Raw genomic sequence first — 24946 nt, forward strand, 5'->3', positions numbered from 1 at the left:
ATTGATTTCAATCTGCTCTGCATGATGATCACTGTTCTACGGAAGCCTGGAGCTGCCAAAAATACTCTGCTGTCACATTGGAAACAATATCATGTTAATACAATTGACATATTTATCATGCTCTCACAAAAACTTTAATGTCGACACAATATAATATTCTTATGTAGGAACATGATCAACAAACAAAAACATTCTGAAGTTTTCATAAACACTGGTTTTTAAAGGCCATAAAAAGGCATCGTTTTATTTAATGTGGGTGTCACCTCTGGGCTTCCGTACATTTCAGGAGGACCTGCTAAAGTTAGTCTAGGTATGTATAGATTTGACCCTGACTGGATTAGAAAAACAACAACAATAAATTTAAAAGAATGATGGAAAATGACAGGAGAAGAAGGCGGAAACGTTTGTGGTTCAAGTTTGAATCTTTTGGCTGAAAGTGAAAATGTGTGAAACTCTGAAGATCCTGTAAAACATGAAACTCGCTGCAGAGCCTGGCAGTGGCAGCATCATGCCTGGGGGCCTCGGGAGCTGCGGGGAACCGTGAAAGTCCTCGGTAACTAAAGGTACTTTGGTTCCCAGAGCAGATCCTGCTCCACTCAGGGACGCCTGCAAAACCAGCCCAGAACACAATACCGCCACCACTGTGCTGTTTCTGGTTTCCTCCATCTTGGTCCAACTGTCTGGTCTCGTCTCTCCAGAAGACACCGTCTGTGCTAACTGTGGTGTGGCGGCCATCTTGCTTCTGGACAGAAAAGGTTTCTCGTTCAGCTGGTTCAGACTTTATCATTATTTAATTTTTATTAGGTTTTTGACTTTTGGCCAGTTGACCTTTTCCTGTTACTATGGAGACAGTCCAGCCACTTCTAACAGGAAGTGAATGAAGTAAACATGTGCATTAAGCTGGTTTCCATAATCAGCGGTCTGATTAAAGTTGCGCCGCCTGCAGCTCCAGCGCCTCGCCTTGTCTGTGCTGAGTGCAGCTGTGATGTCATCAGCATGTCACTCTTCAGAGAATCGACGCCATGTTTGCAGATGGCAACTAATGAGCTGCAGGAAGCAGCAGATTGGCAGTAATGGAGGAAGCAGCCGAGCTAATGTTCTCCAATCACAGCAACAGAGAGAGGATTACTGGCTCTAATGAACCCTCAGTCCAACCGCATGTGACTCCTCACAATGCAGCACATTCACATCCCCACATGTTTTGAAACATGATGACAAACAAGAACCTGGACCGTCTGGCTGGTTCTGGAGAGTCCCAACCAAATTTTGAATTGAAAACTGACAGTTTGGTTTTACTTGCAGGTCAGTTTGAGTCCCATCAACTATTTTTTGTTGTGCCGTTGAATTTGTTTGTCAAACCGTTTTCATTCTGTTTCCTTTGAGTTTTTCAGATCTTCTCAACTTCCATGCACCACAAGTCTAAAGCAAACTTTCTGAAAACTGCAAAACAGCTGAAAGCCAGAGTACCCTGAAATCTGACACCAGCTGGTTCATGAGAACTGGAATGTTGCTGCTGTAACGTTTTCATAAAGCTTCTCATTCAGCGTTCATACCTTATCTTCATTGTCTTCGTCCCTGGAAATCTTTTTTGTTTCGTTAAGTGATTGTAGCATGGACAGCAGAATGTTAATAAATTCATGGAGACACCTCATTATTCAATTCAAAAGCTAACAATGAAAGCTCACTATAAAGCAGGGCAGTTTTTGAGACCAAGATCTACGTTTTCACTCACCAGCCGGCTGAGATCTGCCTCATGACACAAAGATATCAAAATTGTAAATTAAACTCTGTTGACTTATTTTATTTGCAAATCTCCATCAGTTATAGGAGAAATATTATAGAGATAGAAAATCTGATGCGGTTTCTTCCTGAGTGAGATTCTGACACTGGGAGCAGGTTACTGGTTTGTAGACAGGAACTGGTTGGAAATCTGAGGCCAGCAGGTGTTAATTGGTTATGGTAGATCTGAACTTAGGTTTGATGATCTCGATATGAATAATTTCATACTGAAAGAGCACTGCTAAGTTAAAAACAGAACTTCTGATAGGATATTTTTCCTCCATCTTTTGCTCTGCGACTCAGTCGCGGTTTTTCAATGGAACCGAATTGCACAAAACCTTATTGAAGCAAAAATTAGATTTTTATTTTTTGTTGGCTCATTAACTTGAACACGTTTTATTGATTTTTTTATTCTTTAATAACATTACAAACATTTTGGATCTTATTGAATATTTGTGATAAGTGGTTTCAGCCTCTTGGTGTCATTCAGTTTGCTGCCTGCTGCCGAGATCGACTCAAAACCTCCGTGATCGATTGGTCATCACCATGGACTTATTGAGCACCGCTGCCATGAAAGCGAACAATGACAGCTAACCACGATTTACTGAAGGAAGACCATCACGGTTTGGATTGGCATTTCAGGCCTTCAGTGTTTCAGTGTTGGGGTTTCAGGTTTCGGGGTTTCAGGTTTCAGGTTTCAGTTTTCAGGTTTTTCATGTTCAGGGTTTAAGTGTTTCGGGGTTTCAGGATTTCGGGGTTTCAGGGTTTTAGTGTTTCAGGTTTCGGGGTTTCAGTGTTTCGGGGTTTCAGTTTCGGGGTTTCAGTGTTTCGGGGTTTCAGGGTTTCGGGGTTTCAGTGTTTTGGGGTTTCAGGGTTTCGGGGTTTCAGTGTTTCGGGGTTTCAGGGTTTCAGGGTTTCAGTGTTTCAGGGTTTAAGTGTTTCGGGGTTTCAGTGTTCAGGGTTTCGGGGTTTCAGGATTTCGGGGTTTCAGGGTTTCAGTGTTTCGGGGTTTCAGTGTTTCGGGGTTTCAGTGTTTCAGGGTTTCAGTGTTTCAGGGTTTCAGGGTTTCGGTGTTTCAGGATTTCGGGTTTCAGGGTTTCAGGATTTCGGGGGTTCAGTGTTTCGGGGGTGTCAGTGTTTCAGGGTTTTGGTGTTTCAGGATTTCGGGGTTTCAGTGTTTCAGGGTTTCGGGGTTTCAGTGTTTCGGGGTTTCAGTGTTTCAGGGTTTCAGGGTTTCAGTGTTTCGGGGTTTAAGTGTTTCGGTGTTTCAGGATTTCGGTGTTTCAGGGTTTCAGTGTTTCAATGTTTCAGGGTTTCAGGATTTCGGGGTTTCAGTGTTTCAGGGTTTCAGGATTTCGGGTTTCAGTGTTTCGGGGTTTCAGTGTTTCAGTGTTTCAGGGTTTCGGTGTTTCAGGATTTCGGGTTTCAGGGTTTCGGTGTTTCAGGATTTCAGGGTTTCAGGGTTTTAGTGTTTCGGGGTTTCAGGGTTTCGGTGTTTCAGGATTTCGGGGTTTCAGTGTTTCAGTTTCAGCGTTTCAGGATTTCGGGGTTTCAGTGTTTCGGGGTTTCAGTGTTTCAGTGTTTCAGTGTTTCAGGGTTTCGGTGTTTCAGGATTTCGGGGTTTCAGGGTTTCGGTGTTTCAGGATTTCAGGGTTTCAGGGTTTTAGTGTTTCGGGGTTTCAGGATTTCGGGGTTTCGGGGTTTCAGTGTTTCGGGGTTTCAGGGTTTTAGTGTTTCGGGGTTTCGGGGTTTGGGTAGATGTTGGGTTGCTGCTCATGTTAACATTACGCTCTGAATTTCTTGTGGCTTTCTTGTTATAATCTTCTGATTGGTTTGTTTTAGTTCCCGTCAAACGTGAAGCAGCTCTCCTCTCACCTCTGCCCACCTGGTTCTGACTCTTCAAGCCAGAAGCCAGACAGAACTGAATCTGGACCCGTTCCTCTGATCAACTGGTTCAGTAAAATTCCTCTCATTTAGCCACCTGGGAAGAATAACTGACGGCTTTTTACAAGGCTGAAGAACTCGTCTTAACTTGTGTCAGTAATGATGAACATTTTGTGACAATTTCCAGGGCCACGCCCCCAGCTGGTCATGTGACCTCTTCCTGGTGATTGGCTTTAAATGTCCTTCAGCTCCTCCAGAGACAGAAACGCAGTGGACGCTTCAGCCAGAAGGTGAGTTCATTTCCCCTTTCTGTTTGATGATGATGATGATGATGATGATGATGATGAGGTGAAAAACTGCAGAAAAAGGTCGTGTCTATTATATTTTTGTCCAAATTACTGTTCTGGATGATATTTAAGATGAAGAATTGATTGATTCTCCACAGTGATAATGTTAATCCTCCAATAATAATGGTAATAATAATAATAATGTGGAAACATAAATCAGAATAAAGTAAAATGTATCTGCAAAGAACAGAGAAAAGTAAAACAGAATAAACTGATGGATCTGAAGTGTGATTGAAATAATAAAGAAAAAAATTATATCATTAAAACTTTTTACCCTGTGAAGAAAGTTAATAGCAATTATAAAAAGGGAAATATTGTTTTATATATATCAACAAAAAATATGAATGAAAAATAAACAATACAACAAATTAACTAATTTCTACTATAATATGAGAAATATTGGATTTTTATTTATTATTAAACTAGGCAATAAATGTAGTAAGTTTTAAGTCCTTCTTTCCATAATGTCACAAATAAAAACTATATTTTTTACCTGTAACTATCGTCTGATCTGGACTGAAAAGGTGCTGATAAAAGATTATTGATGCAAATCTGAAGATTTCATTTTTCATCTTTGTTATCCCCAGAAAATGATTTCAAGGTTCCACAGTTTGGCTCCAGAACTTTTTCCAGATTCATCCAGAGTGACTGAGTGAATGAAAAAGGAGAAAAATGATATTCGGCGTGTTTTCATGTCTGAAATGTTTGTGTTTAACTTCTGAAGGACAAGCAGAGCTGCAGCTCAGAGTTATATTTATATGTATGATCTCGCTGTGCTGTTTATTCATGTTGGTATCTTTAAATATGCTGGTCATTTATTTTATTAAATAGTGCTCTGTAGTTTTGGCTAAAGTTAAAATCCAACTTGGGACAAGAGCTTAAAATCAGCAACAGCTAGAAAACTCAACACAAGTTGCTCTTTATGTAATTGTTTGAATTTTGTTGTTCCTATAAACATAAATTAATTATTATAATTACTATTATTTGCTTGAATTTAAGGCTACTTTGTTGTTAGATTGTTCAATGGGGCTCAAATTCTTCAAGTTTTCTAACTGGGAGATAAAACAGCTTCTGTTTCCTGTTTCCTCCTTTCAGAAGCTCTTGTTGGAGCAGCAGAGGATTGTGGGAGTTGTAGTGCAGTTATTCTTCTTCTTGTTTGGTGACGGCAGCAGGATGGGCATGCTGCTGCTCTGCTGCGCCTCCTCCGGTCTGCTGCGGCCGGCCGCCTCCCTGGTCCAAGGAGGAGTCCGGCTGGACGACGGCCCGCGCCCAACGTCCGCCCCGACGCCGCCTACCTGGCTGACATCGGTCAGTGACAGACGTCCAATCAGAGAGCTCTGATCCGCCCCTACAGAATTACTGGTGTTCATGGTTCCACTTTCAACCTGGAGTTTTGCAGAGCAGATTGGAGTGGAAAACATCTAACCACCTGGAGTGTTTCAGGTACTGAGCATTTTTCCTTTCTGTGTCTGCAGATAGAGGCCACGCCCCCAGCCCTCTTCAGGATGGCGGTCTCTTTCCTGTGGACTCAGAGGAAGACGCTGCTGATGGAGGCGGGCTCCAACAATGAGGTGCAGGACTGTCCTCTGCAGCAGGTCTGCAGCTATTTGAAATTTTGCACTGAATTGACCCAACTATGGGCTTTTCCCTTGTCCTGCAGGACTTGCCTGTGCTGCAGCTGCAAGGCAGAGCCGTGCGTTCCCTCGCCGCTGCATCCCTCACCAGCAGTTCTGTCTGGGTTACTCGCTGCCCTGCTGCGACCCCTGTGACACCTGCTACTGCCGCTTCTACAACGCCATCTGCTACTGCCGCCCGGTGGACACACACGCACCTGACCGCTGAACCAGGACACACCTGAACCAGAGACAAGACACACCTGAACCAGAGACACACCTGAACAGAGACACACCTGAACCAGAGACACACCTGAACCAGAGACACACCTGAACCAGAGACACACCTGAACCAGAGACACACCTGAACCAGAGACACTGAACCAGAGACACACCTGAACCAGAGACACACCTGAACCAGAGACACACCTGAACCAGAGACACACCTGAACCAGAGACACACCTGAACCAGAGACACATTTGAACCAGAGACACCTGAACCAGACCTGAACCCAGACTGAACAGAGACCACCAGAGACACACCTGAACCACATTTGAAAGAGACACATTTGAACCAGAGACATTTGAACCAGAGACACACCTGAACCAGAGACACACCTGAACCAGAGACACATTTGAACCAGAGACACATTTGAACAGAGACACACCTGAACCAGAGACACACCTGAACCAGAGACACACCTGAACCAGAGACACACCTGAACCAGAGACACACCTGAACCAGAGACACATTTGAACCAGAGACACATTTGAACCAGAGACACCTGAACCAGAGACACACCTGAACCAGAGACACACCTGAACACATATGCAGTTTGCTTCAGTTTGTAATAAAGACTTCATGGTTAATCATCTCTCACATTTTCATCACTGATTTTCTGCTTCATGTCGACATTTTGAGTCCAAACTCACTAAACACAAAACAGGAAAAACTCAAATTTAAATTTATACAAAGAATTACAGAAAATTCTGTAGCACAGAGAAAATGTTTTTGTTTGTTGTAATTAAAGATTTCTGTTGGCGTGAAATTATCACCAAATGTTGGCAATAATGAATGAATGAATGAATTTTATATTGACGTTCCAAAACACATAAAGGAAGTCAGGGTTTCAGCTGTTTTTCAGTTTTCTAGAAGTTTGTTCCAGATATCTGGTGCATAGAGGCTGAATGCTGCTTCTCTGTTTGGTTCTGGTTCTGATGCAGACCAGAACCAGAACATTAAGTGAATCTGCATCTGTGTTTTCCTGACGTTAGCTACCAAATGCTCACACTCGGCTGCCAACCGCTCCAGCGAGAGCTGCAGATCACGTCCTGATGGAGCCAACAAAACACATCATCCGCAAAAAGCAGAGCTGGATCCTAAGGTCACCAAATCGGATCTCCTCAACACCTCGGCTGCTCTACAGATTCTGTCCATGAAAGTAATGAAGAGAATCGGTGGCACAGAGCAGTTCTGGTGGAGTCCAACTCTCCACCGGACACGAGCCCGACTTACTGCCGGAAATCTGACCAGACTCTGACGTGTGTTGAGGTGAGACCGACTATTTCTAGCCAGAACCTCACACACGAGCTCCGGCTCCATCCCTTTATCAAATCAAATCAAATCAAATCAAATTTATTAGTTATGCACATTTCAGCAGCAAGGCATTTCAAAGTGCTTTACAATACATTGTATTGTAATACATTGTATTACAATACAACATATTACAATACAATGTAATATGTAACAATGTATTGTTTATTATATGACTTTGTGTCATATAATAAACAACACATTGTTACATATTACATTTCTAATCAAACTCTAATCAGCTGGGTTTTAGTTGAGATTTAAAGGAAGTCAGGGTTTCTGCTGTTTTACAGTTTTCTGGAAGTTTGTTCCAAAGTTTTGGTGCATAGATGCTGAAAGCTGCTTCTCCTCTCTTGGTTCTGGTTCTGGGGATGCAGAGCAGAACCAGAATCAGAACCTGTGTTTAGCTTAAAGACTTTGTAAGGACAAAAGTTCATTGTTGCCATGAGTGTCATGAAGTGGTTTGTAGTCATGAGGTTTGATGGAGTCCAAAGTTGTGCACAATGTCAGGAACCTCAGGTGGACAACGAGACTCAGACAGCAACTCAGGTAGAAGCACAATGACTTGACAAAGACAGACTAATATGAGGATCCAGAAGGTGATTTAAATACACTACGGATTAATCAAGGAACAATTAAGGGCATGACTTGAGGAAACAAGGACCAAATAGATCAAAATACATAGAAAATCCACATCCTCACAATGGAATAGTTTGGTTTTTATCCTTTACTGGCTAATGGTAGCAGTACTGACAGTGGAGATGAGGATGATGAAGACCTGTGGTAAATCAAAATGTTGAGGGACATAAAATAATTAAAGATGCATCACTTGATAGAATACAAACCTGAATGCATTCCAAAAAGAAAAGAAAATCTGGCCTTAACAAAGCAGGAATTGAAGCATTTCTGTTATGAAATACAGTAAAGGTGGTGAGGAAGACTCCGGTTGAAATGAAGGATGAATGATGTGTTTCATGAATTTGTCAGAAATCCAAAATCCAGGCAGCACAGAATGAGCAGAAGGTTGAGGCTCAAAACTGGCAGCAACCAGGCAACAAGAAACATCTGACAGCAGATTTGACAAAATGGATCAGACAGCGAGACAACGAGACAGCGAGACAGAAAGACAACGAGACAAGGAGCCGACAAAGAACAAGGAAGGCAGGTGGGTTTAAATACACACGGAGACAATCAGGCGAAACAAGGATCAGGTGTAACTGGTCAAAGGTTAGCTGGGACAACACAGAGACCATCTGGTCATCAGAGCCAGGTCTTCATCTTGACATGATACCAAGTGTTTTTTCACTTCTTAGAGAAGATGAATCTTTTACATTTCAAGATGTCTGAGACTTGTGTGCTGAAGAATGAGGGTTGGATCCCGACACCCTCAGAAAGACCCAGTGCTGCTGCGTCACCATTAACATGCAGACTGGTGTCCTCCAGCATCCATTTCAAACACAGGAAAATGATCTAACTTAACTGAAATGTTGAATGAACGGACTCTGAGCTGTCGGTAAGAATCCGTTACATTAATTCTGCATTTCTGAGTATAAACTGGATTTTTTGGGTAAATTGGTGCCGAGTCAATGAGCCAAACTGAAGTCGTGTTTTGGCTAAAGGACGCAGAAATCTTCCACATCTAAAGACTGAAAACAAAGGACAAGCAGACTGAGAGTCCACAGTTTTGAAAAGGCGACCATGATGTCAGCTGTGAACTACTTTCAAATCAATTTGTACTTCTGTGTTTGATTTTAGCTTCATTTAGAAGGACTGATAGGTTTCACATGATCTCATGAAGTAAGATGAAGACGAGGGTCTGCAGGAGAAGAAAACATGGCTGCAGGGTTTGTCAGTTTCTGTGTTTTATTGAAGATCAGCTGGATCAGCCAACCGCTGAGCACGCTCAGTTGGCAGCGATGGTCTGGTCGACCCAGGCGCGCAGCTCGGTGACGCGGGCGTAGACTCCGGGGGAGTTGGTGCTGCAGGTGCTGCTGCCCCAGGACACGATGCCCACCAGAGTCCAGGCTCCGTTCTTCTCACAGACCAGAGGACCTCCAGAGTCACCCTGAGGATCAGAGCAAAGAAACCCAGCAGGGCAATGAAACCTGGAGCTCAAACTGGATGGACAGAACCGGGTCCAAACTAAAGTCCCACCATGCAGGAGGAGGCTCCAGCTGCTCCGGCGCAGATCATCAGGTGGGTGATATTGCTGCCCCAGTAATTGCTGCAGTTAGCATTGGTGAGGAGGGGCAGAGCGGCCTGCTGCAGCAGGGCGGGGGTGTCGGGGGCTGCAAAACACACAACAGTTGCAACAGTTGCCAGAACATCAAAGTGATACGGGAACAAGGGCTCCATCTGCTGGCAGAGCAGCAAAGGTGGTAAAAGGTTCAAGGTTGTCCTGTTTTCTCTTGAACAGCTTCCTGTGCAGCAGAATAACTTCTGTTCCAGTTTAATGTGCTCAGATGATGAGATGATGCTTCTTTCTCCCTGGTGGTAATCAAGAACCAAAACAGCTTCTGATCTGAACAATCTAAGACATTTCATTCAATTCAGTGGAATAAAGCAACATGTGGTCACATGACTCCCCTGCTGGATGCAGGGTTAGGGTTGGGGTCCTTTGCATTTAACTGGTGTTGGTTAAAAACTGGTGAAGCGCCTCAGGGAGCCAGAGCTCTGTGAGCGTCAGCGGCTGTTACCGTTGTAGCGGGTCAGACCCCAGCCAGAGGTCACGCACATCATGCCTCCGGGGAAGTTATCGGAGGACTCGGCCAGGCACACGGGGGAAACCCGCATGTTGAGCTGGGCGGGGCTGGACAGCTTGATCAGGGTGATGTCGTTATTGATGGTGTAGCTGTTGTACTGGGGGTGTCTGAACACCTGGGGGGGGAAGTGGCATGTTTAGGAGCGGCAGGTCAAAGGTCAGAGGATGTGACGTGAACGGTCTCTCTTACCTGGCTAGGAGAAATCACCTGGACGCTCTCTGCGTTGGAGGAGCGGTCGTGCTCTCCGAGGACCACGCGGTGGCTGGTCCTGCAACACAAACAGTTTGATCTCCTCTTCTTTGCTAAAGCAGACCTCAGGTGTGCGACGCTTACCTGACATTGCAGTGAGCAGCCGTCACCACCCAGTTCTCGTTGATGAGAGAGCCTCCGCAGAAGTGGAAGCCAGTGTAATCCTGAAACAGAGGCAGGTCCCATTTTAATAGCTCTGCATGTTGTGAGAACTTTGCAGCCTGACGAAAGGCCGCGCAGGTCGGAGGTCGGCTCAGACACGCAGCTGCTGAACTACGAGGAGTCGACGGCTGCACGTCAAGGTCGCCGTTTGACGGCAAAGAGTGGCTGGGTTGGCGTTTTCCAGTCCTGGAAAAAATCAGAGGCTGGATGCGTTTCTCCTACAGCAGCGTGTTTGCGTGTGTGACTTCTCGTCCGGCCTAGTCAGACCTGGATCTGCTGACGTGGCCGTGAGGTCGGCGGTCACAACGTCACAGGCTGGTGCAGAGCATGCCAAGATGCATGGAAGAGCAGCAAAGCAGGATTCCACCAAACACTGAGGAGCATGCAGTCTAAGAAAGATCAACTTTTTGAGGTTGGAAAATGCAACATTTTTGTCGTCTCCACTCATTTATTATTGGCTTCACATGTACAAATCAACATCCTCCAAAGTTGAGAAATGATCACATCTCCTTAGAGTTGTTGAGTTTAACTGGTGATCTGCAGGAGGATGAGGTACCAGCAGTGGTTCAGTTAGAAAATATGTCTATATCACAGATGATTCCTGAAAGGAGGAGAGCATCCCTGAAGCCAACAGAATAAAGGATCTTTGTTTGTGGGAGTTTACCTGAAGAGACACCTGCCAAGGCCAGGAGTGAGGCACAGCCTCCTCGCCGTTCACAATACGAGCGTAACCGCTGACGACGGGAGTGATGGCAGGTGAGCCGCAACCTGATGACATCATCATTACATCATTAGCAACAAGGATTAGAAACAAACTCCTGACGTCTCAGGAAAATGACGTGTTTCCTCTCCCTTCAACAGAAGCTGGAGGTCTTTCTACGTTGGTAAGCGGTCTGCAGACGCGCTCGTCTCTGAGCCACTCTGCTGATGAAGGTTGTCTCACCGTAGGCGGCGCCGACGAAGGCGAGGCAGGAGAGGATCCACAGGAAGGCCATGGCTCGATCATGTCCACTCCCTTTGGGCCCGCTGCTTTTATACATCAGCGCGGAGCGACATGATTGGACGGGACAGCAGGGACATCTTATCAGAAGACAGTGGGAGTTTGGACAGGTGTGGGTATTTTTCCACCTGAAGAGGCAGGAACACGAAGGTCAGAGTGAGACTCAGACCATAAGCCTGGAGCTTGAATTAGTCAAATCAAACTGAAGCTGGATGTCAGTTCATCACTGAGTTCTGAATAAAAAGCCACCAAATAATTGGAGCTCAGAGCCTTCATTAAGTTCTATTGAAGCATCTCCTGTAGGAAGAATGATTCCTTGTAAATTATTTATAGGTTTAGGTTGGTAGCAGAGAAAAGTTTATATGAATAGATCCAACATAACAAGAAACATTAAAACAAAATTTAAGTTAAACACAGTTATCATAACTAAGCAAACAGAAATCATTTTGTTCAGACAAATAAATCAACCATGAAAGGTTTTGGTTCACTGGTGTCTTCAACTCCAGCAGCAAGTCAGTCACCCTGGAGAGGAGGTTAGGGTTTGTTTGGGTTGGGGTTGGGGGGAATAGTGAAATTTCTGAGCAAAACCTTTTAAGGCATAAATAAAATAAGTTTCTAAAAGGAACAATGAACCTGTCCCAGTAGGTTCAGAGGAGAGCCTTTAACTGCTCCATGTTGTCACTGTTGCAGAGGTGAATGATAAGGAAGGTTCCAAGATTACAATTCTAAACCTGAGAATTTTTTAGTTTTAGTTTTAAACCCAGGGAGTTGGGTTGGGGTAACCGGGACCAGAGCTAAAAACAACTTAGTCCAAGTTCATAATCAGGAAACAGGAAGGCACATATCTCAGTTGCTCCTTCAGTTTGTAAGTAAGTGCGACTCAGAATTTAACAAGTGTACCTTTGTACAAATATTAAGTTTTCAACATTTTATTTTGAATTAGGGAATTTTTATGATTATTGTTTTAAGTTCAACAAAATTGTGTTAAAGTGTATCATCAGCTATTTCCAATAAAATAGTTGGATAAGTTTGGCGTTTTCTGAAAAGATGTGATGAATATCTATTAGTTTAGTAGAATAAATTCAATATAAGTTCTGAATAGATAATAATAACCATAATAATAATAAATGAATAAAAATATCCTTTACAAAATATTTATACAATTGTCCAGGTTTCCTTAAGGCATTGGAGAAACAGCTTTGGTTTAAAATAGTCATGTGTAAAATAGACGAGATGTTGAATACTATTGTTCTATGTTTGGTTGCATCTAAAGTGAAATTGTGAAATAAATAAATGAAGACCCTAATGATGAATGGCAACTTTGGATCTAGTGTTCCCTCGCCTGGACGCAGGTCACCAGGACCCCACCCTGGAGCCAGGCGCCTGGAGGTGGGGCACGTTGGCGAGCGCCTGGGGGCCGGGCTTTAACCCATTGGGCAGGAGTGGGCATACCCCCCATCTCGGTGCCTGTAGATTGGGGTTTACCCCAGTGGATGAGAGGGAAGCCTCTCCGCCTACGGGTGGGGGGACGGGTTTTAAACTGTTGTTGTACATTCCCCCTTTTGATCTCTTTAAAAAAGAGATCACCTAAAGTATGACCATACTTACCTGGGAGCAAACACATAAGGATTTAACAGAAAGATTAACATTCCCCCTTTTTAATGTTGAAATAGAATTTTAAAGTAGCACAATAGTACATAAGTTAACCTTTAGGTTAAGATAAACTTAGATACAGATCCAAACTGGGACAGCTGGTGACTCTCAGAACTTACAGAAATTCCTAATCAGAAAGCAGTCTTAGACTCCTTGAATCTCTTTACACAGAGAGTCTGTCTGCCAGGCAATTAACAAATTCCTTAGCGTGGTTCAAAAGTTCACTAGGATCTTAAAACTTTTTATAAATAATTTTATCTATATTAGAATTAACTATATTTCTTTAAGCATGTTTTTAATTAGTTAGTTTAGATCCAAACTTATAGTCCTTATTTAGCATTACATTGTGTGCAAGCTTGGTTAAAAATACAAACTACTTTCTTGTTGAAGCATCTTGAGGCAGAGATAACGTTCCAGTTCCACGCTGTAAATCAGGTCGGAGCCTGGTACGGAGGTTGGGTCTCAGAGGTAATAAAATTAACATTAAGACATCCCACACAAAGGAAAAGAACACACCTCCTAATGCATATATTTAAATGAGGAGAATACGCAGTCTATAAAAAATGGTTTGTTTCACAGCAGAAGTTGGAATCTCTTTGTGCTGAGTGAGAGTTTCCCGGAGGATGCATCTTCTGTTATTCTTTTGTCTTTTTTACTCAGTTCTTTGTCTCTGTTTTGTCATGTCTTGGACTTTTTGATAATCTAGGTGAGATGCTTGTTGTAACATTATATAGTGCATTGAATTTCTCTGGATAAAACTCTGAATATCTGAAGTCTGACGTCGTATGATTGCTCTTTTCTCTCTGCACACTTACACAGACACAGGAATTTGGGACTAAGAATTAATTAATGAGCTAAACCAAGTTATTCCTTCTTTTTAATTCTTAACAGTGTCTATATCTGCACTTGGCACCAGGACACCCTAGGCCGCAGTTCAATGGTCAATTTTGTCATTGTTTCATCTAATCTGAGGCCGTATGTCTTGGACACTCGAGTGAAGAGAGGTGTGGAGCTGTCCATTGACCACTACCTGGTGATGATTGGCTCTGGGGTGGGGGAGGATGTCGGTCAGACCTGGCAGGCCCAAACGTATTGTGAAGGTCTGCTGGGATCGTCTGGCGGAGTCCCTGTGAGACGAAGCTTTAACTCCCATCTCCGGCAGAACTTCAAACTTGTCTCGGGGATGTGGGGGACACTGAGTCTGAGTGGACCATGTTCATGCCTCCATTGTCAAGGCGGCTCACCAGAGCTGTGGCCTCAGGGTTGTCGGTACCTGTCGCTGCAGCAACCCTCAAACCTGCTGGTGGACGCCTTCGGTGAGGGATGCTATGAGGCTGAAGGAGTCCTATTGGGCCTTTTTGGCCTCTGGGACTCCAGAAGCAGCTGATGGGTACGGCGGGTGGGGGCCTACCGCCCACCAGGGCCTTGCATTGACTTTCTTCCCATACATCTTCGCCCTCCCGATTGGACTATCATGGGTTCATCCCTCGTTTCGCCCACAGGGGTACCTTTGAACTGTGTTTCTGCATGGCTGTTGCCCTCCTCCTGGCCCCCCCTAGTTTTGAGTTCTTTCCGGTATTATGGCGTCTGATATCCACCGTAGAAAGGGGGTACTGTCATGAAGTGTATTTGTGTACCTACAATGTAAGAGAATATGTCCCACAACCGATTAGATGCCTTAAATGTCAAAGATTTGGCCTCAGCATTCAGAAAACAGCATGGATACCTTACATTATCCATTGCTTCTTCAGTGGAATGTAAGAAGTTTAATATTAATTGGACATGAATTAAAGTATTTTATTGATAAATAAGAAGTGCCAGATGTTATTTGTATACAAAAAACTTGGTTAACCCTCTCCAGGCAGGTGTTGCAGATTTGCAACAACTTAGCCAGTCTTTGCAAGTAATTTGAGCCTGAGAGGGTTAAAATCCTAATTTGAACTTAGAATGTTAAATTCATTTGCTGTTAGATTTAATTGTATTGAAGTAATGGTTGGATGCCATTTTATTAGACAAGGCCTTTTAAAGTAGATGAGTTTGAAATTGTGCAGATTTGGATAAATGCAGATTCATTTATTGTAATAAATTATTATAATCCATGTGAAAGATTAGAAGTTGATAAATGAAAATAAGATCAGGGACAAAATAGAAATAAAGTAATTTGGTACGCAGATTTGAATGCCCCATAGCAGTTTATGGAGAGGGCAGGGAACTGATACAGATGGAGATTTAATAGAACAGCTGTTGGAAGATAATCAATTATTGTGTATGAATGATGGGAGGGGAACAAGAACAGATGTACATACAGGAAATTGTTCAGTAATAGATTTAACTCTGGTGTCCAGAGATTTAGATGGATTATATGAGTGAGAAATAGAGCAAGAAATAATTTCTTGTAAGATTCATACTTATAAAGAGAAGGAGGGGTGGAAAGGCTGTTTGGTAAGACAAAATGGAATATTTTTCAATATATGTGGACAAACAGATGGATGAAGTCAATTTAAATCTAGATATAGAGGGTATAGAGGGAAAGATTAGGGAAGTAATATTGAAAGCAGCAAAAATGATTCCTGTAAATAAAGGTAGGAACAAAAAGAAAGAGGAATCAAGGTCGACACAGGAGTGCAGTGAAGCAATAAGGAAAAGACCTTTTAGAATATTGAAAAGGACACACCATTTTAAAAATTTAACTGAAGATGAAAAAGATCAAGCAGAATTAAGGAAAGTTATTAAGGAGGCAAAGAAAACAAAATGGACAGATTTTTGAGATTCAGTAGGCAGAACAACTATAGCCAACATATGGAATGATTGTCATGAAGTGGTGAGGTAAACGCAGCAGACCCAGGCAAAGTGAAATGAAGTTTTAATGGTCCAAAAAATGACACGGTCCAAAACAGCCCAACAACCTGGCAGCACAACTGAGCAGAAGCTCAACACCGGCAGCGACTGGTGAAACGACCGGACAGACCGCCGTGCAACAACACTCAATCCAGCTGAAAAGTCAGCAAATTTCTGTCCAGCAACTTCTGCAATAAAGCCACAAAGCCCTTGTTAGCTCCTGTCAGACTCGGTGCCCCGTCTGTAGCCACTGACACCAGGTGTTTATTCCTTTTGCTCTTAAACAATTCAAGACAGCCTCACAGACATGTTTGGCCTGTTGGTGGTATCAACTCCATCATTTCTTCTTGTGGCCCAGTAGAGTTTACATAGCGGCAGAACAGCGCTATTTGTTCAATATCAGCTTTGTCTTTGGATTCATCACAAGCAATTGAGCAGGCCACAGCTGACTTGATATCTTTAATTTGCTGTCTGGTGATGTCTTCTGCCATTTTTATGGTTCTGTCTTTGACAGTCTTTGGAGAGAGGGGCATATCCCTGATTTTCTGCACAATTTCACTCGTTTTTAAAGTCTGTGAATAGATGTTCTGAAGTCTTAATGAAAGATTCTTTTATATATTTCCCATCTGTGAACGGTTTCCCGTGCCTCACTATTTCCTGAGCGGCAACAAAACTAGCATATGCCCTTGAATTTGCTGACTTCATCCACTTCTTGAAGTGATTTTTGCTCAGATCAGCCTTCCGTGTCAGTGCTGAAACAGCTTTTTTTCTCTCCATCCATCATCCATCCATCCATCCATCCATCCATCCATCATCCATCCATCCATCCATCCATCATCCATCCATCATCCATCCATCCATCATCCATCCATCCATCATCCATCCATCCATCATCCATCCATCCATCCATCCATCCATCCATCCATCATCCATCCATCCATTCATCATCCATCCATCCATCCATCCATCCATCCATCCATCCATCCATCCATCCATCCATCCATCCATCCATCCATCCATCCATCATCCATCCATCATCCATCCATCCATCCATCATCCATCCATTCATCCATCTTCTGCCACTTATCCGGGGTCGGGTCGTGGGGGTAGCACCTTAAGAAGGGAGGCCCAGACTTCCCTCTCCCAGCCACTTCCTCAAGCTCTCCGGGGAATCCCGAGGCGTTCCCAAGCCAGCCGAGAGACATCGTCCCTCCAGCGTGTCCTGGGTCTTCCCCGGGGCCTCCTCCCGGTGGGACATGCCCGAAACACCTCACCAGGGAGGCGTCCAGGAGGCATCCTGACCAGATGCCCGAGCCTCAACTGGCTCCTCTCGATGTGGAGGAGCAGCGGCTCTACTGACTCCCTCCCGGATGACCGAGCTTCTCACCCTATCTCTAAGGAAGCCCAGCCACCCATTTTGGCCGCTTGTATCCAAGATCTCGTTCTTTTGGTCATGACCCAAAGCTCATGACCATAGATGAGGGTAGGAACGTAGATCGACCCGTAAATCAAGAGCTTCTCTCCTCCCATCCAGATATTTTTGAGCAAAGGCTGCGTGTTTATTCTGGAAATGTCTTGCGACACTTGACTTTTTGTTGTTAGCTAGTTTCTCATTACATATTAAGCACACTGGTGAAGCAGTCTCGTCAGCAGTGAAAGCAAATGAATCTGCCCACGTAGCACTGAACGTCCTGTTTTCATCAGACACTTTTCGTTTCTTTGAATTCTCCATAGTTGGCCTGTCTTGGGTCAAAAAGTTCAAGAAACCACACACTGGCAGTGGCGGGTGTCGCACATTGGAAGTTGTGACGTAATAATAGCAACAAAAATATTTGAAATATTAAACTTTTTTAGATGTTACAAGATCGACATAATCTTAATAGAATTACATTTTGAAAATGAACCAACTAAAATAAAATACATCTTAATTAAATACTCATTAATTATTTTCAAAAGTTAAGCCGCATCAGAGGGATCAGAGAGCCACATGCGGCTCCGGAGCCGCGGGTTGCCGACCCCTGACCTACACATGTGTCAGCAAAAGGTCTAAAGTATGATAAGAGAGGGTTAGACTGTTGATTCTTTGCTTTAAGCTGAGTTTAGGGTATTACAGGCATGTTGACACAGACAGTGACCCCCAACATAACAACCTGGTATTTAACACTTGCGTATAAAATAAAAGAATCTGAGGTCGGAGCCAAAAATTGCGAGTAAAGACTGGTGGACAACAAAGCGACAAACAAATGAGAATTTGGTGTTTTGCATAGAGGAAAAGGAAAACTAACGCTGAGACGTTTCAAAGCTGTTCTGTTAGGGGAAAACGTGTCTTATGTTAGTCAAGACGAGGGTCTGCAGGAGAAGAAAACATGGCTGCAGGGTTTGTCAGTTTCTGTGTTTTATTGAAGATCAGCTGGATCAGCCAACCGCTGAGCACGCTCAGTTGGCAGCGATGGTCTGGTCGACCCAGGCGCGCAGCTCGGTGACGCGGGCGTAGACAGCTGGGGTGCTGGTGCTGCAGGTGCTGCTGCCCCAGGACACGATGCCCACCAGAGTCCAGGCTCCGTTCTTCTCACAGACCAGAGGACCTCCAGAGTCACCCTGAGGATCAGAGCAAAGAAACCCAGCAGGGCAATGAAACCTGGAGCTCAAACTGGATGGACAGAACCGGTCCAAACTAAAGTCCCACCATGCAGGAGGAGGCTCCAGCTGCTCCGGCGCAGATCATCAGGTGGGTGATATTGCTGCCCCAGTAATTGCTGCAGTTAGCATTGGTGAGGAGGGGCAGAGCGGCCTGCTGCAGCAGGGCGGGGGTGTCGGGGGCTGCAAAACACACAACAGTTGCAACAGTTGCCAGAACATCAAAGTGATACGGGAACAAGGGCTCCATCTGCTGGCAGAGCAGCAAAGGTGGTAAAAGGTTCAAGGTTGTCCTGTTTTCTCTTGAACAGCTTCCTGTGCAGCAGAATAACTTCTGTTCCAGTTTAATGTGCTCAGATGATGAGATGATGCTTCTTTCTCCTGGTGGTAATCAAGAACCAAAACAGCTTCTGATCTGAACAATCTAAGACATTTCATTCAATTCAGTGGAATAAAGCAACATGTGGTCACATGACTCCCCTGCTGGATGCAGGGTTAGGGTTGGGGTCCTTTGCATTTAACTGGTGTTGGTTAAAAACTGGTGAAGCGCCTCAGGGAGCCAGAGCTCTGTGAGCGTCAGCGGCTGTTACCGTTGTAGCGGGTCAGACCCCAGCCAGAGGTCACGCACATCATGCCTCCGGGGAAGTTATCGGAGGACTCGGCCAGGCACACGGGGGAAACCCGCATGTTGAGCTGGGCGGGGCTGGACAGCTTGATCAGGGTGATGTCGTTATTGATGGTGTAGCTGTTGTACTGGGGGTGTCTGAACACCTGGGGGGGGAAGTGGCATGTTTAGGAGCGGCAGGTCAAAGGTCAGAGGATGTGACGTGAACGGTCTCTCTTACCTGGCTAGGAGAAATCACCTGGACGCTCTCTGCGTTGGAGGAGCGGTCGTGCTCTCCGAGGACCACGCGGTGGCTGGTCCTGCAACACAAACAGTTTGATCTCCTCTTCTTTGCTAAAGCAGACCTCAGGTGTGCGACGCTTACCTGACATTGCAGTGAGCAGCCGTCACCACCCAGTTCTCGTTGATGAGAGAGCCTCCGCAGAAGTGGAAGCCAGTGTAATCCTGAAACAGAGGCAGGTCCCATTTTAATAGCTCTGCATGTTGTGAGAACTTTGCAGCCTGACGAAAGGCCGCGCAGGTCGGAGGTCGGCTCAGACACGCAGCTGCTGAACTACGAGGAGTCGACGGCTGCACGTCAAGGTCGCCGTTTGACGGCAAAGAGTGGCTGGGTTGGGTTTTCCAGTCCTGGAAAAAATCAGAGGCTGGATGCGTTTCTCCTACAGCAGCGTGTTTGCGTGTGTGACTTCTCGTCCGGCCTAGTCAGACCTGGATCTGCTGACGTGGCCGTGAGGTCGGCACAACGTCACAGGCTGGTGCAGAGCATGCCAAGATGCATGGAAGAGCAGCAAAGCAGGATTATTCCACCAAACACTGAGGAGCATGCAGTCTAAGAAAGATCAACTTTTTGAGGTTGGAAAATGCAACATTTTTGTCGTCTCCACTCATTTATTATTGGCTTCACATGTACAAATCAACATCCTCCAAAGTTGAGAAATGATCACATCTCCTTAGAGTTGTTGAGTTTAACTGGTGATCTGCAGGAGGATGAGGTACCAGCAGTGGTTCAGTTAGAAAATATGTCTATATCACAGATGATTCCTGAAAGGAGGAGAGCATCCCTGAAGCCAACAGAATAAAGGATCTTTGTTTGTGGGAGTTTACCTGAAGAGACACCTGCCAAGGCCAGGAGTGAGGCACAGCCTCCTCGCCGTTCACAATACGAGCGTAACCGCTGACGACGGGAGTGATGGCAGGTGAGCCGCAACCTGATGACATCATCATTACATCATTAGCAACAAGGATTAGAAACAAACTCCTGACGTCTCAGGAAAATGACGTGTTTCCTCTCCCTTCAACAGAAGCTGGAGGTCTTTCTACGTTGGTAAGCGGTCTGCAGACGCGCTCGTCTCTGAGCCACTCTGCTGATGAAGGTTGTCTCACCGTAGGCGGCGCCGACGAAGGCGAGGCAGGAGAGGATCCACAGGAAGGCCATGGCTCGATCATGTCCACTCCCTTTGGGCCCGCTGCTTTTATACATCAGCGGAGCGACATGATTGGACGGGACAGCAGGGACATCTTATCAGAAGACAGTGGGAGTTTGGACAGGTGTGGGTATTTTTCCACCTGAAGAGGCAGGAACACGAAGGTCAGAGTGAGACTCAGACCATAAGCCTGGAGCTTGAATTAGTCAAATCAAACTGAAGCTGGATGTCAGTTCATCACTGAGTTCTGAATAAAAAGCCACCAAATAATTGGAGCTCAGAGCCTTCATTAAGTTCTATTGAAGTCAAGAGAATATCAGCAGCAATCAAACATCTCCCTGAGGATTCTGCCAAACGGTGGATCCTGCAGGATGACAGGAAGGAGAACTTCAGCCCAGATCTTGAGGGTCTGACTTCTCCATTGCTGTCGGGTGAAACGGAGCCAGCTTTCTGCGATCTGAGTGTCTGTTGGTCTGGCAAGCTTCCAGAGGACTCTTCGTCTCCCAACATGAACTCGTCCACCACCTGTCTCGGCGCCAACATCCTGCTGCAGATGTTGTGGTCACGACTCCTCCACTTCCTTTCTGGAGGTTTTCACAGACGCCTTGTGTTTCTGTTCCCGGCTCTCCAGTGAGGGAGTCCAAGTGGACTCACTTGTGTTTTCTGAAAAACTCCTGCTGTGGATCCGTCAGTGTCTCTGCAGGGCTGCCTCACAGGTCCAGGGCCCATCTGGACTCCTACCAAGGCTCAGGCTGAGGCTCCCTGAGCCTCAGCCTCCTGAAAGCTCTTTGACCTCCAGACCTTCACAATGCCTTTTTCTCTGCCTTCAGCCACCATGACACCTTTGCTTCTTTTTTAGTTTCTGGCTACTTTGAGTCTTAGTTGAGCTCCCTTTGTGTTCATTAGTCTTGCTTTATTTTCCACCCTGCCTCAGTATTTCAGCTCCCGTTGTGTCATTGCTGAATCCTTCTGTTCAGTTCCTGCATTGCATGATCTCGTCTGATCGTCCTCCTTCCAGTTGTACTTATTTTCTGAAGATCATATGTTGAACAGGTTTCTCTGCATTTGGGTCTTTTCAGATGTAACAATATATACCTGATGTTCTGCAACATCTTTCAAGAAGAAGAGCATGTCATCCAGGTGGATGAGGAGAAGATGTCAGAACAAAATTAACAAGGTCCTGGAAAACAGCAGGGGCATTTGTTAACAGCCCCATCAACAAGCACCCAAGTGACCCAAGTGACCCAAGTGACCCAAGTGACCCACATGCATCTCAAAAACTGTTCCATTCATCTCATTTTCTGGAAAACACAGTAGGAGGCTTTCAGGTTGAGGCAGTTTGTGAATGACTGCTCGGTGCTAACAGGGTTCCTGAAAGAAGATCAGTCAGTGGGTCTGTGAGGTTCTGGGTGTTCATAACCAACACTTTGTGAACTGTTGCTTTGGACAGATGGCTAGCAAGAAGAGACGGCTGACTGAATCAATTCACTGCAGAGACCAGTTGATGCTTGCATTGTGTTTCTGAAACTCTCAGCATCCTAAGACACCTGATGTCCTCTTGGTCTCATGTCTGAGAGACAGCTCAGAGACTTTCCATCCAAAGACGGGACCGAAGGGATCGGACAGGTTTGGTGGGAACTCATTGCAGTTTCACTGGTTTTCCATGCAGCAGATTTTGCTGGGATCCATGAGATTCTTCCAGTTGCTGTGTGTCAAGTTATGCCTTGATGTTTTAATGGGTGCTTGTTGAATTTATCTCTTCTTTCTCTGCACTATCAGCAATAATATGTGATTATTGTTGATAGTGCAGCTGTTCTGAGCTCAGCCTCCTAAATGTTGACTCAGTTATCGCTGTGTCCACAGATCACTGACAGCTGGCAATGTGCTGGACTAAAACTCTACTTTAGCCAGAATACATCCAAAATTTCCCAGCACTGTTTTAGAAAAATGATCAAATGACCTTCATCAAAAACCTGAGAAATGAACCAGTTGTTGGGGAACAAAATCTTGTCGATTTCAGTCACTTCATCCACAGAGCAAAAGTTTTTGTGATTGTGCGTCTTCAGCTAGAGTTCATCCAGCAGAAAAAACTATTTCAATTTCTTGTTACATTTAATTTTTACCTGCTTTGTTTCTGAAAGTTCAGTTGAGCCAATCAGAGCTTCGTGTCAGGTCACATGACCCATGAGAACGCAGCTTCTGCTTCGGCTCTGATAAGCAACTGACCCCAGAGCCAACGGCCGCTCTGATTGGCCGCTGGCTTCAGAAGTAAATAGCAACAGAAATCATCATCATTTTGTTAGATTGTTGGGTCTGACTAACGAATCCAGGTCCAGCTGCAGCTGATTCAGAACGCTGCTACTGGAGTTCTGACTAAAACCAGGAAGACGGACGGATCCGGTTCTACTGTCTTCACTCGGTTCTTCTGTCTTCAGCGGGTTCTTCTGTCTTCAGCCGGTTCTTCTGTCTTCAGCCGGTTCTCCTGTCTTCACTGAGACTTTAAACTGCTGCTAGTTTATAAATCACAGAACGGATTAACGATCAGCTGCTGCTGGATTAACCTGCTGGTTCTGGTTCTGCTCTGTATCAGAACCAGAACATTCATGAAGAAACAGCATTCAGATTCTATTCACCACAAATCTGGAACAAACATCCAGAAGCCCTGAGTTCGTTTCTGGATTGAAATGAAGTCAGCAGGTTGGAGCTGCTTTGAAATGAAACTTTGATCAACAGTTTCATGATTTCATGAAACTGTTGATTGAACAAAATGTAACGTCTATTTCTTGCTTCATAACAGGTTGCTGTGTGTTTTTGTGGTTTAAAGCTCTTTGCAGAGCCGTATTGCTGATGAACTGGACTTGGCTTCACTCATCAGCTCTGCCAAAGGCTCAATATATCTTTAGTTCAGTTCAAAGGTTAACTTTACTGCACCTGTACGAGTTTATACTGGTTCATAATGTGACTCAATAAAATCAACCAAGTTATTAGAGAAGCAACTTTCAGCAACAAGGCAGTTCAAGATGATTCGCATCATAAAAACATAGAAACAAATGAAACATCAGATTCTTCATTTTTCATTGATTGTTTCCAAATCAACTCTAACCAGCTGCTTTTCTCAGGGTTTCGGCTGTTTTGCAGTTTTTATGTTGCTGCGTCTCCTCATTTGGTTCTGATGCAGAGCAGAACCAGAACCACCTCCATGGTTCTTCCACTGTCTGTGTGCATAATGATGTCATTTGACACTTTGACTAGACCATGCTTGGAGGGTGGTAACCATGGAAACCAGACTGAAATGGCTGTTTCATCATTTTACAGATTTTCCAGGAACGATACTGATGAACGACATTGGGAGATCGGCTGAGATTCATCCAGAACCATTCGACCCGGTTTGATACCGCCTGCTTCCAAAGCACCTGATGAGAGCCGGACGTCCAGTCCAGTCCAGTCCAGTCCAGTCCAGTCCAGCCCAGCCCAGTCCAGTCCAGTCCAGTCCAGTCCAGTCCAGCCCAGCCCAGTCCAGTCCAGTCCAGTTCAATGCAGCTGGACTTCACTGAAGAAAGCTGTGGGTCGGATATCCAGTCAGTAGGAGGAGGAGACTAATTTATTTATAATTTCTCTTGGTTTTTATAGGTTAGCAGTTGAAATGGAATTATTTTTTCTGCATTCTGATTTGTTTCTTTTTCTCCAGTTTCCAACAAGCAGTAACTAAAAGTTGATCAGCAGAGGGCAGCAGAGGGCAGCAGAGGGCAGCAGAGAGCAGCAGAGAGCAGCAGAGGGCAGCAGAGAGCAGCAGAGGGCAGCAGAGAGCAGCAGAGGGCAGCAGAGAGCAGCAGAGGGCAGCAGAGGGCAGCAGAGAGCAGTAGAGAGCAGCAGAGGGCAGCAGAGAGCAGCAGAGAGCAGCAGAGAGCAGCAGAGAGCAGCAGAGGCAGCAGAGAGCAGCAGAGGGCAGCAGAGAGCAGCAGAGGGCAGCAGAGGGCAGCAGAGAGCAGCAGAGAGCAGCAGAGGGCAGCAGAGGGCAGCAGAGGGCAGCAGAGGGCAGCAGAGAGCAGCAGAGAGCAGCAGAGGGCAGCAGAGGGCAGCAGATCATTGGCAGCTCAGACATTAAGATTCAATGAGCAACAGATTCATGTGAAACTGACTTATTCATTTTTCAGTTTCTCAGATTCAACTGAAATAATTCAGGACTCCTGCAGAGGATCAGAGGAACTCCAAGCGACTGCAGCAGATGTTGCTCTAATCTAAAGTATGAGGAAACGGTTTGATGGAGTTGAATTTCCATTGTTTCTATTTTTTACCTTAGTCGTCTTTCCATCATGTATGCAGTTGGTTTTCATGGTTTTGTCTCATTTGGTCAAGGATTAATGGATGTTGTTGTGTTTCTA

At 44.9% G+C, this 24946-nt stretch overlaps 3 protein-coding genes across 3 annotated transcripts; 1 reads left to right on the top strand and 2 right to left on the bottom strand.

Annotated features, from left to right (window-relative positions):
- The first annotated feature begins 5183 nt into the window (after positions 1 to 5183).
- On the top strand, positions 5184 to 5852 carry LOC129352140 (agouti-related protein-like). The gene is given in 6 exon segments (XM_055021007.1): positions 5184 to 5274; positions 5277 to 5318; positions 5486 to 5549; positions 5551 to 5581; positions 5671 to 5707; positions 5710 to 5852. Coding segments are annotated over 6 exon segments (408 nt in total).
- Positions 5853 to 9059: 3207 nt separating this feature from the next.
- On the bottom strand, positions 9060 to 11427 carry LOC129352219 (chymotrypsin A-like). The gene is made up of 7 exons (XM_055021087.1): positions 11331 to 11427; positions 11052 to 11155; positions 10310 to 10389; positions 10166 to 10244; positions 9911 to 10091; positions 9369 to 9502; positions 9060 to 9279 (listed from the first exon to the last, which is right to left on the bottom strand). The coding sequence occupies exons 1-7, from the start codon at positions 11425 to 11427 to the stop codon at positions 9118 to 9120; spliced, it is 837 nt and encodes a 278-aa protein (XP_054877062.1). The 3' UTR covers positions 9060 to 9117.
- Positions 11428 to 18256: 6829 nt separating this feature from the next.
- LOC129352220 (chymotrypsin A-like) lies at positions 18257 to 20620 on the bottom strand. Its single transcript, XM_055021089.1, has 7 exons — positions 20524 to 20620; positions 20245 to 20348; positions 19505 to 19584; positions 19361 to 19439; positions 19106 to 19286; positions 18565 to 18698; positions 18257 to 18476 (listed from the first exon to the last, which is right to left on the bottom strand). Exons 1-7 carry the CDS (start codon positions 20618 to 20620, stop codon positions 18315 to 18317), a joined length of 837 nt encoding a protein of 278 aa, XP_054877064.1. The 3' UTR covers positions 18257 to 18314.
- Positions 20621 to 24946: the final 4326 nt, after the last annotated feature.

This window comes from Poeciliopsis prolifica, unplaced genomic scaffold (assembly GCF_027474105.1).
Source record: "Poeciliopsis prolifica strain line A6 unplaced genomic scaffold, Auburn_PproV2 SCAFFOLD073, whole genome shotgun sequence".
NCBI lineage: Eukaryota > Metazoa > Chordata > Actinopteri > Cyprinodontiformes > Poeciliidae > Poeciliopsis > Poeciliopsis prolifica.

Excerpts from the sequence above, each read along its gene's own strand:
- LOC129352219 (XM_055021087.1), bottom strand. The coding sequence starts at position 11,427 with ATGTATAAAAGCAGCGGGCCCAAAGGGAGTGGACATGATCGAGCCATG. Across the intron at positions 10,390-11,051 it reads CTTGGCAGGTGTCTCTTCAG|GATTACACTGGCTTCCACTT; the intron begins GTAAACTCCCAC and ends CCTCTGTTTCAG. Across the intron at positions 9,280-9,368 it reads CTGGAGCCTCCTCCTGCATG|GGTGACTCTGGAGGTCCTCT; the intron begins GTGGGACTTTAG and ends TCTGATCCTCAG.
- LOC129352220 (XM_055021089.1), bottom strand. The coding sequence starts at position 20,620 with ATGTATAAAAGCAGCGGGCCCAAAGGGAGTGGACATGATCGAGCCATG. Across the intron at positions 19,287-19,360 it reads AGGTGATTTCTCCTAGCCAG|GTGTTCAGACACCCCCAGTA; the intron begins GTAAGAGAGACC and ends TTCCCCCCCCAG. Across the intron at positions 18,477-18,564 it reads CTGGAGCCTCCTCCTGCATG|GGTGACTCTGGAGGTCCTCT; the intron begins GTGGGACTTTAG and ends TCTGATCCTCAG.